Below are 14,447 nucleotides of genomic sequence, written 5' to 3'. Positions count from 1 at the left end.
ATCAAATACGAGCAGACAAAGCTACTTGCTCCCAAGACTCGGCAAGATCAGTCTGCATCAGCACTACTGCCAACCCTGTGTCCTGAACACCGCTGCAGCCACAACAAAGAAACTATTAAGGGGGAGCCTTTTGGGTCAGCCTCCCTATCCGTCTACTTCATGAAGACGCAGGCGGCACCAGGTGGTGGGGGCTGGGGGCGAGGTTTTTTTTGTTTTTCTTGGACTGGTCGGTGGTGGTCGGGATGCGTTGTGGTCAGAGGGCGGGAGGGGTCGGAGCGCTCGTGGGGGCGTGTTCAGCGCGCGTTGGGGAGAGACGAGTAGAGCGTGAGGTGTGGTTGTAGGGTGAGGGATTCGCCGAACCCTTGCTCGGGTCTTTGGGTGCCTCCAGCTCCAGCAGTCACTCGCCCCTCTCCCCCCCCCACCATCCTCCCCCCCCACCCCCCCCCCCCCCCCACAGCCCCCACTAAGCCCCCTGTATGATCAAGGGGGGGGTCTCCTTCTTGACTTTTGAGGGGTCACGCCCCCCCGTGCCCCCCCCGCCTCCCCCCCCCCCCCCCCTACCCCCTCCCCCCCTCCCCCCCCCCCGCCCATCCCACCAGGAAATACCCCCCCCCAACCCGCAGCCTCCCCCCTTTTTTTTTTTTTTTTTGTTTCTTTTTTTTTTTCTTTTTCCCACATGCACCCCCCCCACCCCCAACCACCCCCCCACCCCCCCCACACCCCCCCCCCACCCATCCCCCCCCCAACACAAAACCCCACCCCCCCCTTCCCCCCCCAACCCCCCCCAACCCCCCCCCCCCCACCCCCCCCCCCCCCCCCCCCCCTCCCCCCCAAACTAAAGAAAGATGTTGAAAGCGAGGGGATAGAGCGGGCGGCAGGTTTTTGAGTAATGGGTGGGGGGACATGTCTCTGTGAGGGTTTTTCTTGTTTTTATTTATTTTTTTTTTTTGTGCCCTCCCTCACATCGAGGTGAAATCTTCTGTGTTCAAGTTTGAACCCATTGTTCTTTGTCCTATCACTGTGAACCACCCAAAAGAGCCTGGCCCCCTCCCCTTGACACCCACCCCTCAGCTATTGATAGACATTGATCAGATCCCCTCTCAGCCTTCTCTTCTCCACACTAAACAGCCCCAGGGCTCTCAGTTTCTCTTCCCAGGGGAGATGCTCAAGTCCCCTAAGCATCCTGGTGGCTCTCTGTTGGATTCTCTCCAGCAGTTCTCTGTCTCTCTTCAACTGGGGAGCCCAAAACTGCACACAGGTAGGTATGAGTGCTGCAGGTTCAGGGATGGGTTCATTGATTGCACTTTACACATTTTTTTCTCCAGGCTAGACACTGATCTGGTGCCAGCTTTTGCATTTGTTGACCACTGTGCCACATGTGAAATCTAACCATAATTATTTTACCTGCAGAACCATGAAACTGTACATCATCTTCCTCCTGGCAGTGGTGAACAGAGGGACCTCTAACAATCAACCTGCAGAGGGGATGTCCTGTGAAATGGTAAGGCTGCCTCCCTACTCAACCCCCCTGAGATCTTGGATGAGGTTGGGACCTCTTTGCTACAAGCACTGCACAAATGGCTGTGGTGTCTGAGAAGGGAACTCCCCCTCCAGGAGCAGGCTCTCTGTGGTGGCAGAGGTGTGAGTGGATGCTCAGTAGGCTGTTCTCAGGCTATGTCCTTGCTGTAGGGGCAGCACTTTAAAGGGTTGGGAAAAAAAAAAAAAAAAGGAAGGGTCATCTTCTCCACATTTTTTCTAAGGGGGAGCTGGTTGAAAGAAATTTGGCCTCATTTCTTTGTGGCTGAGAAAAAGAAGCTGGACCTAAAAATGACTTCTTTATAGCAGGCCTAAGCTTTTTGTGCTTTAAATAAAGGATCTGCAGTGATAGATGAAGGGTCTCCTATGAAACACAGCTACACCAGCCCTTTTGTAAGAACAAGGAGCCTGACCTCCTCTGCCCTCACACACCACCTGACTTCTGCTGAAGGCAAAAGAAGTGACAAAGCTTCTTGTCCCACCACAAAATTTGCTGCTTGCGTTTTCCCAAGCACCTGGTGCAATCTTCTAAAGGTCATTTGCAGCTGAACTTTCTCCCTTCCTTACCCAAGTGCTTCTGACTGTAACAAGCAGTTTAAAAATATTTATCTTCTTTTTTTTTTTCTCCTTCCCCTGAATGTTGAAGCTGTTCAGCCTAAATCCTCAAGAATTTCCAAACTAGGGAAAGAAAAAAAAAAACAAATTACAACATCAACAACAACAAAAAGAATTTGTTAGCTGTACACACATCTCCCTTATGGGACTCATTCCATTCCTGCCCAGCCTGCCTTACTGCTGCACTTCCTGAATTCCAGAGAAATCAAGACCTGGGAGAGATATATATATGTATATAAAGATCTTTGGGAAGGTGGCTGGGCAACTCAGCTCACTGCCTGGAGAGGGAAGACTGATGAAGCCACTGTAAACACTGCAGCTTGGCTCCCATGCATCATAGCCACATCAAGGCTGGGTGAGACAGGCAATAATCCCTGCAGAGTCATCCCCTCCCATTTCTTGAAGGGTCACAAATCAGGCTGATTGCTGGAGAAGTAAACACCAGCTTGTTTCCACCACTCTGCTTTAAACTGCTTCCACCAAGCCAACAACCCTAGGAGACGAGGCTGGGAGAAATCCAGCCTCAGCCCAAACCAAGCTGCAGTCAGGGGCTGTGATGGTATAAACTGACAGCTCAGCCTTCTTAATGTCCATGAGACCTCATTTACCATGAAACTGGAGCTGGAGCCAGTGTAGAGGAGGGCAAGGAAGCTGTGAAGGGCCTGGAAGCTGTCACAGAACACTGGAACAGTGTTCCAGAGGTTGTGGAGCCCAGAGAGATTGTGGAGTCTCTTTCTCTGGAGACTTTCAAGACCCCTCTGGATGCATTCCTGTGTGACCTATGCTGGATTCTATGGTCCTGCTCTGGCAGCAGGAATTGGACTTGAAGATCTTCAGAGATCCCTTCCAACCCCTAACATCCTAGGATCCTCGAATCCTGGAAAACAAATCTTATGAAGAGTGGCTGAAGGAGTTGGGGCTGCTTAGTTTGAAAAAGATGAGGTTGAGGGGAGACCTCATTGTGGTCTACAACCACCTGAAAGGAGGTCGTAGAGAGGTTGGTGCTGGTCTCTTCTCCCAGGTAATTAGTGACAGAACAAGAGGGAATGGCCTCAAGCTGTGACTGGGGAGGTTTAGACTGGACATTAGGAGACATTTTTTCAGGGAAGGACTGGTCAACCAAGAGAATGAGCTGCACAGGGAGGAGTCACCAGCCCTGGATGTGTCTAAAGGTGGTTTGGATGTGGTGCTTGGGGATATGGTTTAGCAGTGAACCTTGTAGAGTAGGATTCTGGGTTGGACTTGCTGATACTGAGGGTCTTTTCCAACCTGAATGTTTCTGTGATTCTGTGAAAGGAGGCTGGAGTGAAGTGAGGGTCAGACTCTTCTCCCAGGTAAGGAGTGGTGGGATGAGAGGAAATTGCCCTGAATCACAGAATGTTAGGAGCTGGAAGGGACCTTGAAAGATCATCCAGTCCAATCCCCCTGCCAGAGCAGGATCACCTGGGGCTTTTTAGTCTGGAGAAGAGAAGACTGAGAGACAATTTAATAAACATTTAATATCTGAGGGCTGGGGGTCAAGAGGGAGGGGACAGGCTCTGCTCACTTGCACCCTGGAATAGGACAAGGGGCAATGGATAGAAACTCCAGCACAGGAGGTTCCAACTCAACATGAAGAGGAACTTCTTCACTGTAAGGGTCACAGAGCACTGGAACAGGCTGCCCAGAGAGGTTGTGGAGTCTCCTTCTATGGACACTCTCAAGACCCATCTGGATGCATTCCTGTGTGACCTGTGCTAGATTCTATGGTGCTGCTCTGGCAGGAGGGTTGGACTCAACGATCTCCTGAGGTCCCTTCCAACCCCTAACACCCCATGATCCTGAGACCTATACCAGATCACACAGGAACACATCCAGGCAGGTCTTGAATATCTCCAGAGAGAGAGACTCCACAAGCCACCCTGGGCAGCCTGTTCCAGTGCTCTGTCACCCTCACAGTGAAAAAATATTTTCTTATGTTTCCGTGGAACTGCTCTGAGCTGCACCAGCGGAGATTTAGATTGGATGCTATGAAAATTTTCTTCAATGGATGGTTCATCAGACACTGGAACACACTGCCTGAGGAAGTGGTGGAGTCACCATCCTTGGAGGTGTTTAAAAGACATCTGGAGGAGGTGCTTAGGGATGTGCTCTACCAGTTGTGGATAGGGAGATGATAGTTTATGGATGGACTCAATGATCTTAAGGTCTTTTCCAACCAGGTGATTCTATGATGTTGATCATCTTCTTTCACTTGGATTTGGTCCTCTTGAAGGAGGAGAATGTAAATCCAAATACAAAGGAAGTCACTGGACTAGCTGATGTGTCCATTGAGAGTCCTGCTTATTTCACCTGATCATTTTTCATCACAGCCTCTCTCTTTCACTTGGTACTTTCCCTGTGGTGACCCCTTTAGAATTGCAAAGGCTCAGAAATGGAAGCTTTCATCCCAGATCTCATGGAAGAAGAATGAGTCAGAAACCTGCTCCCCTCTCTGACTCATCTCTGGTGTTCCTGTCATTGAGCTAAAAGAGGTTTTAGGAAGCAAACTGTCCCTACCAGTGTGCTGACACAGGAGTGAGCTGCACTGACAGAACAAGGCACAACCTAAATGTCAGGAGGTTCTTCCCAACTTCCTTTGGCCAGCAGGAGTAGGGAAGTGATTGTGCCTCTGTACTTGACAGTGGTGAAACTGCACCTTGAATACCAGGTTGAGTTTTGGGCCCCTTGATCCAAGAAGGACATTGGGGTGATGGAGTGGATCCAGAGAATCAGAGAATCCTAGAATCAGTCAGGGTGGGAAGGGACCACAAGGATCAGCCAGTTCCAACCCCCCTGCCATGGCCAGGGACACCTCACACTACATCAGGCTGCCCACAGCCTCATCCAGCCTGGCTGCAAACACCTCCAGGGATGGAGCCTCAACCACCTCCCTGCACAACCCATTCCAGGCTCTCACCACTCTCATGGGCAAGAACTTCTTCCTCACCTCCACTCTGAATCTCCCCACTTCCAGCTTTATTCCATTCCCCCCAGTCCTATCACTACCTGAGATCCTAAAAAGTCCCTCCCCAGCTTTCTTGGAGCCCCCTTCAGATCCTGGAAGGCCACAAGAAGGTCACCTCAGAGCCTTCTCTTCTCCAGACAGAACAGCCCCAACTCTCTCAGTCTGTCCTCATAGGAGAGGTGCTCCAGCCCTCTGCTCATCCTGGTGGCCCTTCTCTGGACACCTTCCAGCATCTCCATAGCCCTCTTGGAATAGAGGCTCCAGAACTGGATGCAGTACTCCAGGTGGGGTCTCAGCAGAGCTGAGCAGAGGGGGAGAATCACCTCCCTTGCCCTGCTGGCCACACTTCTCTTGCTGCAGCCCAGGCTCTGCTTGGCTTTCTGGGCTGCAAGTGCACACTGACAGCTCCTGCTGAGCTTCTCATCCACCAGCACCCCCAAGTCCCTCTCCTCAGGGCTGGAAGGGAAATGAAGCCTCTGAGGGGTCTAGAGAGCAGGTCTTGTGAGAAGTGGCTGAGGGCACTGGGGTTGTTTAGCCTGGAGATAAAGAGACTGAGGGGAGACCTTCCTGCTGTGACTACCTGAGAGGAGGTTGGAGTGAAGTGGGCATTGGTCTCTTCTCCCAATTGACAAGTGACAGAACATGAGAAACAGCCTCATGCTGCACCAGGGGAGATTTAAGCTGGGCATTAGGAGCAATTTCTTCCCCAAAACTGTTGTCAAGCCCTGGAACAGGCTGCCCAGGGTGGTGGTGGAATCACTGCCCCTGCACATGTTTAAAAGACCTGCAGATAGGTTTCTAAGGTTTAGAGGTGACTTGGCAGAGCTGGGTGAATGCTTGGACTTCACAGAGTCATAAAATGATTTGAGTTGGAAGGGACCTTAAACATCATCTAGTTCCAACCCCCACCATGGGCAGGGACACCTTACACAAGGGTAGGTTGCTCAAGGCCCTGTCCAACCTGGCTGTGAACACCTCCAGGGAGGGGACTCAAAGATCTGAAAGGTCTCTTGGAACCCAAATGATTCCATGATTCTATGTTGCTATCCAAATAGAGGAACTTCAACTACTTTTCTGCTAGTTCATGTTCCCTGGCCAAGGAGGAGGCTTCATATAATTTAGAGAAGGGAAGAGAAGTGTTTTTAGCAAATTATGTCTTACTTTGCTCTGAGGTGGTGCAAGACCTTGTTCATAACTGGTGACTCGATGTCAGCTGATGTGTGGTACCTGGGCAAGTTGCTAAGGCTTTGTTGTGCAGCTGAGGGAAGCCTGGGAAGCTCTTCTAGAGAAAGGACATGGGCACCATGAGAGTGCAAGTCTGTGGGCTCCAGCCCACACTCTTTGCTTCCAATGTTCATGAGCTGATGCAGGAGAACACAAGTGGAGGCTTGGATCCACCTCCTTTTTTTGTAGGGCTCTTACTGTGGTGGGTGACAAGCTCCACCCAGAACTGGAGTCAGAATCCAAATGATACTCAACACTTGAGCTGTTGGGTCATATATGATTGTTTTTTGTCACCACATGAATGGGACCAGACACCAAAGGGACAAACTGTTCCAAACCCACCCTGCAGTACTTCTTGCCAATGGGCTTCAAGCAAACTGGGGGCTGCTCTGGCAGACATCATAGGGTCAAAGGATTGTTTTGGTGGAAAAGATCAGCATGTCCAACCACTGACCTAACATCACCATGGCCATTAAACCCTTTCCTGAAGTGCCATGTCTATGTGCTCTTTAAACACCTCCAGGGATGGTGACTCCACCATCTTCCTGTTCCAATACTTGACCACTCTTTCAGGAAAGAAAATTTTCCTAATATCCAATCTAAACCTCCTCTGGTGCAATTTGAGGCCATTTCCTCTTGTCTAGAATCATAGAATCATAGAATGGTCCATGCCAGAAGGGACCTCCAAAAGAAATCTAGTTCCACCTCCCTGCAGTCACAGGTACATCCTCAACTAGATCAGGTTGCACAGCCTCACCTTGAATATCTTCAGGGATGGGGCCTCAACCACCTCCCTGGGCAACCTGTTCCAGTGTTCCACCACCCTCCTGGTGCAGAGTTCTTGTTCACTCATGCAATGCTTTTTGGCTCTATTCGAAGCGGTATGTGCCTTGGTCATTGGCACTGCATGGCTGTGCACTTTGTATCGCAGTCTACGCTAGCCTGCTGGGTGGCACCGGATAGGTTACTGGATGGTGGTTGGTGGTGCTCCCTGGAGCAGCCGCGGCTCCTGGACGGATCTAACCCTGCGCGCATGACAGGGCAGCTGAGCTGTGGGGGGCATTCAAGCCGGTGATGGGAGGGGGACACGCAGCGGGTACTGGGGCCTTATGGGAAGTGCTGGGTGACGTGGGTGTATGAGTCCTTACTCCTTGGGGGATGGGTGCAGGGTGGTGTGATTGTTGGGAGGCACGGACAAGGAACGGAAAGGAAAGGAAAGGAAAGAAGGAAAGGAAAGGAAAGGAAAGGAAAGGAAAGGAAAGGAAAGGAAGGAAAGGAAAGAAGAAAGGAAAGGAAAGAAAGGAAAGGAAAGGAAAGGAAAGGAAAGGAAAAGGAAAGGAAAGAAAGGAAAAGGAAAGGAAAAGGAAAGGAAAGAAAGGAAAGGAAAAGAAAAGGAAAGGAAAGGAAAGGAAAGGAAAGAAAGGAAAGGAAAGAAAAGGAAAGGAAAGGAAGGAAAGGAAAGAAAGGAAAGGAAAGGAAAGGAAAGAAAAGGAAAGGAAAGGAAGAAAGGAAAGGAAAGGAAAAGGAAAGGAAAGAAAGGAAAGGAAAGGAAAGGAAAGAAGGAAAGGAAAAGGAAAGGAAGAAAGGAAAAGGAAAGGAAAGGAAAGGAAAAGAAAGGAAAGAAAGGAAAAGGAAAGAAAGGAAAGGAAAGGAAAAGGAAAGGAAAGGAAAGGAAGAAAGGAAAGGAAAGGAAAGGAAAGGAAAGAAAGGAAAAGAAAGGAAAGGAAAGAAAGGAAGGAAGAAAGGAAAGAAAGAAAGGAAAGAAAGAAAGGAAAGAAAAGAAAGGAAAGGAAAGAAAGAAAGGAAAAGAAAGGAAAGAAAGGAAAGGAAAGAAAGGAAAGGAAAAGGAAAGAAAGGAAAGAAAGGAAAGGAAGAAAGGAAAGAAAGAAAGGAAGGAAAGAAAGGAAAGAAAGAAAGAAAGGAAAGAAAAGGAAAGGAAAAGGAAAGGAAAGGAAAAGAAAGGAAAGAAAGAAGGAAAGGAAAGAAGGAAAGAAAGAAGGAAAGAAAGGAAAGAAAGAAAGAAAGGAAGAAGGAAAGGAAAGAAAGGAAGAAAGGAAAGAAAGGAAGGAAAAGGAAAGAAAGGAAAGAAAAGGAAAGAAGAAAGGAAAGGAAAGGAAAGAAAGGAAAGGAAGAAAGGAAAGAAAGGAAAGAAAGGAAAAGGAAAGGAAAGGAAGAAAGAAAGAAAGGAAAGGAAAGGAAAGGAAAAAGGAAAGGAAAGAAAGGAAAGGAAAGAAAGAAAGGAAGAAAGGAAAGGAAAGAAAAGGAAAGAAAGGAAAGGAAAGAAAGAAAGAAAAGGAAAGAAAAGGAAAAGGAAAGAAAGGAAAGGAAAGGAAAGAAAAGGAAAGAAAGAAAGAAAGGAAAGAAAGAAAGGAAAAGAAAGGAAAGGAAAGGAAAGAAGGAAAGAAAGAAAGGAAAAGAAAGGAAAAGAAAGAAAGAAAGGAAAGAAAGGAAAGAAAAGAAAGAAAGGAAAGGAAAGAAAGGAAAGGAAAGAAAAGAAAGGAAAGAAAGGAAAGGAAAGAAAGGAAAGGAAGAAAGGAAAGAAAGAAAGGAAAGAAGGAAAGAAAGGAAAGAAAGAGAAAGAAAGGAAAGAAAGGAAAAGGAAAGAAAGGAAAGAAAGAAAGGAAAGAAAGGAAAGGAAAGGAAAGGAAAAGGAAAGAAAGGAAAAGGAAAGGAAAGAAAGGAAAGAAAGGAAAAGGAAAGGAAAGAAAGGAAAGAAAGAAAGGAAAGGAAAAGAAAGAAAGGAAAGGAAAGGAAAGGAAAGAAAGGAAAGGAAAGAAAGAAAGAAAGGAAAGAAAGGAAAGAAAGGAAAGGAAAGAAAGGAAAGAAAGAAAAGGAAAGGAAAGGAAAGAAAGAAAAGAAAGGAAAGGAAAGGAAAGAAAGGAAAGAAAGGAAAGGAAAAGAAAGGAAGAAAGGAAAGAAAGGAAAGGAAAGGAAAGGAAAGAAGAAAGAAGGAAAAGGAAAGAAAAGGAAAGAAAGGAAAGGAAAGAAAGGAAAGGAAAGGAAAGGAAAAGGAAAGGAAAGGAAAGGAAAGAAAGGAAAAGGAAAGGAAAGGAAAAGGAAAGAAAGGAAAGGAAAGGAAAGGAAAGGAAAAGGAAAGGAAAGAAAGAAAGGAAAGGAAAGGAAAGGAAAGAAAGGAAAGGAAAGAAAAGGAAAGAAAGAAAGGAAAGAAAGGAAAGAAAGGAAAGGAAAGAAAGAGAAAGGAAAGAAAGGAAAGGAAAGGAAAGAAGGAAAGGAAAGGAAAGAAAGAAAGGAAAGAAAGGAAAGGAAAGAAAGGAAAGGAAAGAAAAGGAAAGAAAGAAAGGAAAGGAAAGAAAGAAAGGAAAGAAAAGGAAAGGAAAGAAAGAAAGGAAAGGAAAGAAAGGAAAGGAAAGAAAAGGAAAGGAAAGAAAGGAAAGAAAGAAAGGAAAGGAAAGAAAGAAAGGAAAAAGGAAAGGAAAGGAAAGGAAAAGAAAGAAAGGAAAAGGAAAGAAGGAAAGGAAAGAAAGGAAGGAAAGGAAAAGGAAAGGAAAGAAAAGAAGAAAGGAAAGAAAGGAAAGGAAAGAAAGGAAAGGAAAGAAAGAAAGGAAAGGAAAGGAAAAGGAAAGGAAAGAAAGGAAAGGAAAGGAAAGGAAAGGAAAAGGAAAGAAAGGAAAGAAAGGAAAGGAAAGAAAGGAAAGGAAGAAGAAAGGAAAGGAAAGAAAGGAAAAGGAAAGGAAAGGAAAAGAAAGGAAAGGAAAGAAAAGGAAAGGAAAGGAAAGAAAGGAAAGGAAAGGAAAAGAAAGGAAAGAAAGGAAAGGAAAGGAAAGGAAAGGAAAAGGAAAGGAAAGGAAAGAAAGGAAAGGAAAGAAAGGAAAGGAAAGGAAAGGAAAGAAAGGAAAGGAAAGAAAGGAAAAGGAAAGGAAAGGAAAAGAAAGAAAGGAAAGGAAAGGAAAGGAAAAGGAAAGAAAGGAAAGGAAAGGAAAGGAAAAGGAAAGGAAAGGAAAGGAAAGGAAAGGAAAGGAAAAGGAAAGAAAGGAAAGGAAAGGAAAGGAAAGGAAAGGAAAGGAAAGGAAAGAAAAGGAAAGAAAGGAAAGGAAAGGAAAGGAAAGGAAAGGAAAGGAAAGGAAAGGAAAGGAAAGGAAAGGAAAGTAAAGGAAAGGAAAGGAAAGGAAAGGAAAGGAAAGGAAAGGAAAGGAAAGGAAAGGAAAGGAAAGGAAAGGAAAGGAATTTAAGGAAAGGAAAGGAAAGGAAAGGAAAGGAAAGGAAAGGAAAGGAAAGGAAAGGAAAGGAAAGGAAAGGAAAGGAAAGGAAAGGAAAGAAAGGAAAGGAAAGGAAAGGAAAGGAAAGGAAAGGAAGGAAAGGAAAGGAAAGGAAAGGAAACGGTTAAAGGAAAGGAAAGGAAAGGTAAGGAAAGGAAAGGAAAGGAAAGGAAAGGAAAGGAAAGGAAAGGAAAGGAAAGGAAAGGAAAGGAAAGGAAAGGAAAGGAACGGAAAGGAAAGGCAAGGAACGGAAAGGAAATGGCAGGAAGGAAAGGACAGGAAAGGAAGGAAAGGAAGGAAAGGAAACAGGAAAGGAAGGAAGGAAAGGCAAAGGCACGGAAAGGACAGGAAAGGACAGGACATAAGGAAAGGACACGGAAGGAAAGGCAAAGGACCGTCACATTTGGACATGACAGGCATTTAGGCCGGAACTTCCACGGACAGGAACGGACACGGACATAACGGACCGGACATTCAAGGCAGGACCAGTCCAACGACTTCCAACCGTCAAGGAACTAAGCCAATTCACGGCCCGGCCTTACAGCTTCCCGGCCCAATTCCCTTCCCAGTACCTTCACGGCCCTTCACGGCCACACGGTCGGAACGGCCCGTCCGGACGGTCCTGCCCTTCCCTGAGTCCCGGCCCTTCCTACCTTACCTTCCCTTCCCTTCCCTTCCCTTCCCTACCTTCCCTTCCCTTCCCTTCCCTTCCCTTCCCTCCCCTTCCCTTCCCTTCCCAAACCTTCCCTTCCCAAACCTTCCCTTCCCAACTTCCCTTCCCAAACCTTCCCTTCCCAAACCTTCCCTTCCCTTCCCAACCTTCCCTTCCCAAACCTTCCCTTCCCTTCCCTTCCCTTCCCTTCCCTTCCCTTCCCAACCTTCCCTTCCCTTCCCTTCCCTTCCCCTTCCCTTCCCTTCCCAAACCTTCCCTTCCCTTCCCAAACCTTCCCTTCCCAAACCTTCCCAACCTTCCCTTCCCAAACCTTCCCTTCCCAAACCTTCCCTTCCCAAACCTTCCCAAACCTTCCCTTCCCTTCCCTTCCCTTCCCTTCCCTTCCTTCCCTTCCCTTCCCTTCCCTTCCCAAACCTTCCCAACCTTCCCTTCCCTTCCCAAACCTTCCCCTTCCCTTCCCAACCTTCCCAAACCTTCCCTTCCCTTCCCAAACCTTCCCTTCCCTTCCCAAACCTTCCCTTCCCTTCCCTTCCCTTCCCTTCCACCTTCCCCTTCCCTTCCCTTCCTTCCCTCCCTTCCCTTCCCTTCCCTTCCCTTCCCCTCCCTTCCCTCCCTTCCCTTCCCTTCCCTTCCCTTCCCTTCCCTTCCCTTCCCTTCCCTTCCCTTCCCCTTCCCTTCCCTTCCCACCTTCCCTTCCCTTCCCTTCCCTTCCCTCCCTTCCCTTCCCTTCCCTTCCCTTCCCTTCCCTTCCCTTCCCTTCCCTTCCCTTCCCTTCCCTTCCCTCCCTTCCCTTCCCTTCCCTTCCCTTCCCCCTCCCTTCCCCTCCCTCCCTTCCCTTCCCTCCCTCCCCTTCCCTTCCCTTCCCTTCCCTTCCCCCTTCCCTTCCCTTCCCTTCCCTTCCCTCCCTTCCCTTCCCTTCCCTTCCCTCCCACCCTTCCCCTTCCCACCTTCCCCCTCCCCTCCCTTCCCTTCCCAACCTTCCCCTTCCCACCTTCCCTTCCCCACCTTCCCTTCCCTCCCTTCCCCCTTCCCTTCCCACCTTCCCTTCCCTTCCCTTCCCTTCCCTTCCCACCTTCCCCCTTCCCTTCCCCCTTCCCTCCCCCTTCCCTTCCCCTTCCCTCCCTTCCCACCTTCCCTTCCCCTCCCTTCCCTTCCCCCTTCCCAACCCTTCCCTTCCCCCTTCCCTTCCCAACCTTCCCTTCCCCCTTCCCTTCCCTTCCCACCTTCCCCCTTCCCCCTTCCCTTCCCTCCCTTCCCTTCCCTTCCCTTCCCTTCCTCCCTTCCCTTCCCCCTCCCTTCCCTTCCCTTCCCCCCTTCCCTTCCCTCCCCTTCCCTTCCCTTCCCTTCCCCTTCCCTTCCCTTCCCCCTTCCCTCCCTTCCCCTTCCCCCTTCCCTTCCCTTCCCAACCTTCCCTTCCCTCCCCTCCCTTCCCCTTCCCACCTTCCCTTCCCACCTTCCCTTCCCACCTTCCCTTCCCCCTTCCCTTCCCTTCCCAACCTTCCCCCCTTCCCTTCCCTTCCCACCTCCCTTCCCTTCCCCCTTCCCTTCCCAACCCTTCCCTTCCCAACCTTCCCTCCCTTCCTTCCCTTCCCCTCCCTTCCCTTCCCTTCCCTTCCCTTCCCTTCCCTTCCCTCCCTTCCCTTCCCTTCCCTTCCCTTCCCTTCCCTTCCCTCCCTTCCCTTCCCTTCCCCCTTCCCTTCCCACCCTTCCCTTCCCCCTTCCCTCCCCTTCCCTTCCCTTCCCTCCCTTCCCTTCCCTTCCCACCTTCCCCCTTCCCAACCTTCCCTTCCCTTCCCTCCCTTCCCTTCCCTTCCCTCCTTCCCTTCCCTTCCCTCCCCTTCCCCTCCCTCCCTTCCCTTCCCTCCCCTCCCCTCCCCTTCCCTTCCCTTCCCTTCCCTTCCCTTCCCTTCCCTTCCCTTCCCTTCCCTTCCCAAACCTTCCCTTCCCAAACCTTCCCAAACCTTCCCTTCCCAAACCTTCCCAAACCTTCCCTTCCCTTCCCAAACCTTCCCTTCCCAAACCTTCCCAAACCTTCCCTTCCCTTCCCAAACCTTCCCTTCCCTTCCCTTCCCTTCCCTTCCCTTCCCTTCCCTTCCCTTCCCTTCCCTTCCCTTCCCTTCCCTTCCCTTCCCTTCCCTTCCCAAACCTTCCCAAACCTTCCCTTCCCTTCCCAAATCTTCCCTTCCCTTCCCTTCCCTTCCCTTCCCTTCCCTTCCCTTCCCTTCCCTTCCCAAACCTTCCCAAACCTTCCCAAACCTTCCCTTCCCTTCCCAAACCTTCCCTTCCCTTCCCTTCCCTTCCCTTCCCTTCCCTTCCCTTCCCTTCCCTTCCCTTCCCTTCCCTTCCCTTCCCTTCCCTTCCCTTCCCTTCCCTTCCCTTCCCTTCCCTTCCCTTCCCTTCCCTTCCTTTCCCTTCCTCTTCTCTAGACTAATAATGATTAAGCCACAACGTGAGATCAGCAAAAATCTCTTTTCCAGCCTCAGGCTGCCAGCCCACTGGGCTACAAGGTGGGAGAAGTGGAGATACAGACAAACAGATGCTGTTTGCTCCATCCCACTGAGACATGCTTTATCTTTCCTTCCCACTGCTGATGAGAACAAAATTCATGCTGCTTGAGCCTCAAGGGAGGACAGATAGTGCAGAAGATGCTAGATAAGAAATTCCGTGAGGAGCAAAGTAGTCAGTGGGAAAGAATGAAAGTTTATAGCATGTTATAGCAACTACTGGCAGACAGTGGGAAGTACAGATTTTACCAGCCCCTTTCACCACTGGGAGGGTTCAGTGGGTGCCCATTTTAAAGGCTCAGTCCTGTAAGATACCTGGTGAACTGGGACTGACCTCTTCCCCAGCCACTTCAGACTGAAAACCACCTGGGTGATGTTGAAGGGAGTGGGGCCAGGACTGTTAAGACTCTGGGTGACAAGAAGGAGTGGAGGGTGCTCTATATTTCACAGAATCACAGCATTGCAGGGGTTGGAAGTCACCTTTGGAGATCACAGGATGTTAAAGGTTGGAAGAGACCTCCAAAGAGGTCACAGAGTCCAACCCCCCTGCCAGAGCAGGATCATAGAAACTAGTGCAGGTCACACAGGAAGGCATCCAGGTGGGTCTTGAAAGTCTCCAGAGGAGACTCCACAACCTCTCTGGGGAGCCTGTTCCAGTGCTCTGTGACCCTCAGACTGAAGAAGTCCAAACC

General features: G+C 49.2%; 1 protein-coding gene across 1 annotated transcript in view; it reads left to right on the top strand.

The window, feature by feature from the left end:
• The first annotated feature begins 1,414 nt into the window (after positions 1-1,414).
• The window catches only part of LRRC32 (leucine rich repeat containing 32), a 19,733-nt gene continuing 6,700 nt past the window's right edge, over positions 1,415-14,447 (top strand). Inside the window, exon 1 of the mRNA XM_054390470.1 lies at positions 1,415-1,501. Coding sequence (XP_054246445.1) covers positions 1,415-1,501 — 87 coding nt within the window. The remainder of the gene's footprint in view (positions 1,502-14,447) is intronic.

The sequence above is a fragment of the Indicator indicator genome, chromosome 1 (genome assembly GCF_027791375.1).
Source record: "Indicator indicator isolate 239-I01 chromosome 1, UM_Iind_1.1, whole genome shotgun sequence".
NCBI lineage: Eukaryota > Metazoa > Chordata > Aves > Piciformes > Indicatoridae > Indicator > Indicator indicator.
Note: the sequence above shows the minus strand (reverse complement) of the source record. Positions and strands in the feature narration are given on the sequence as shown.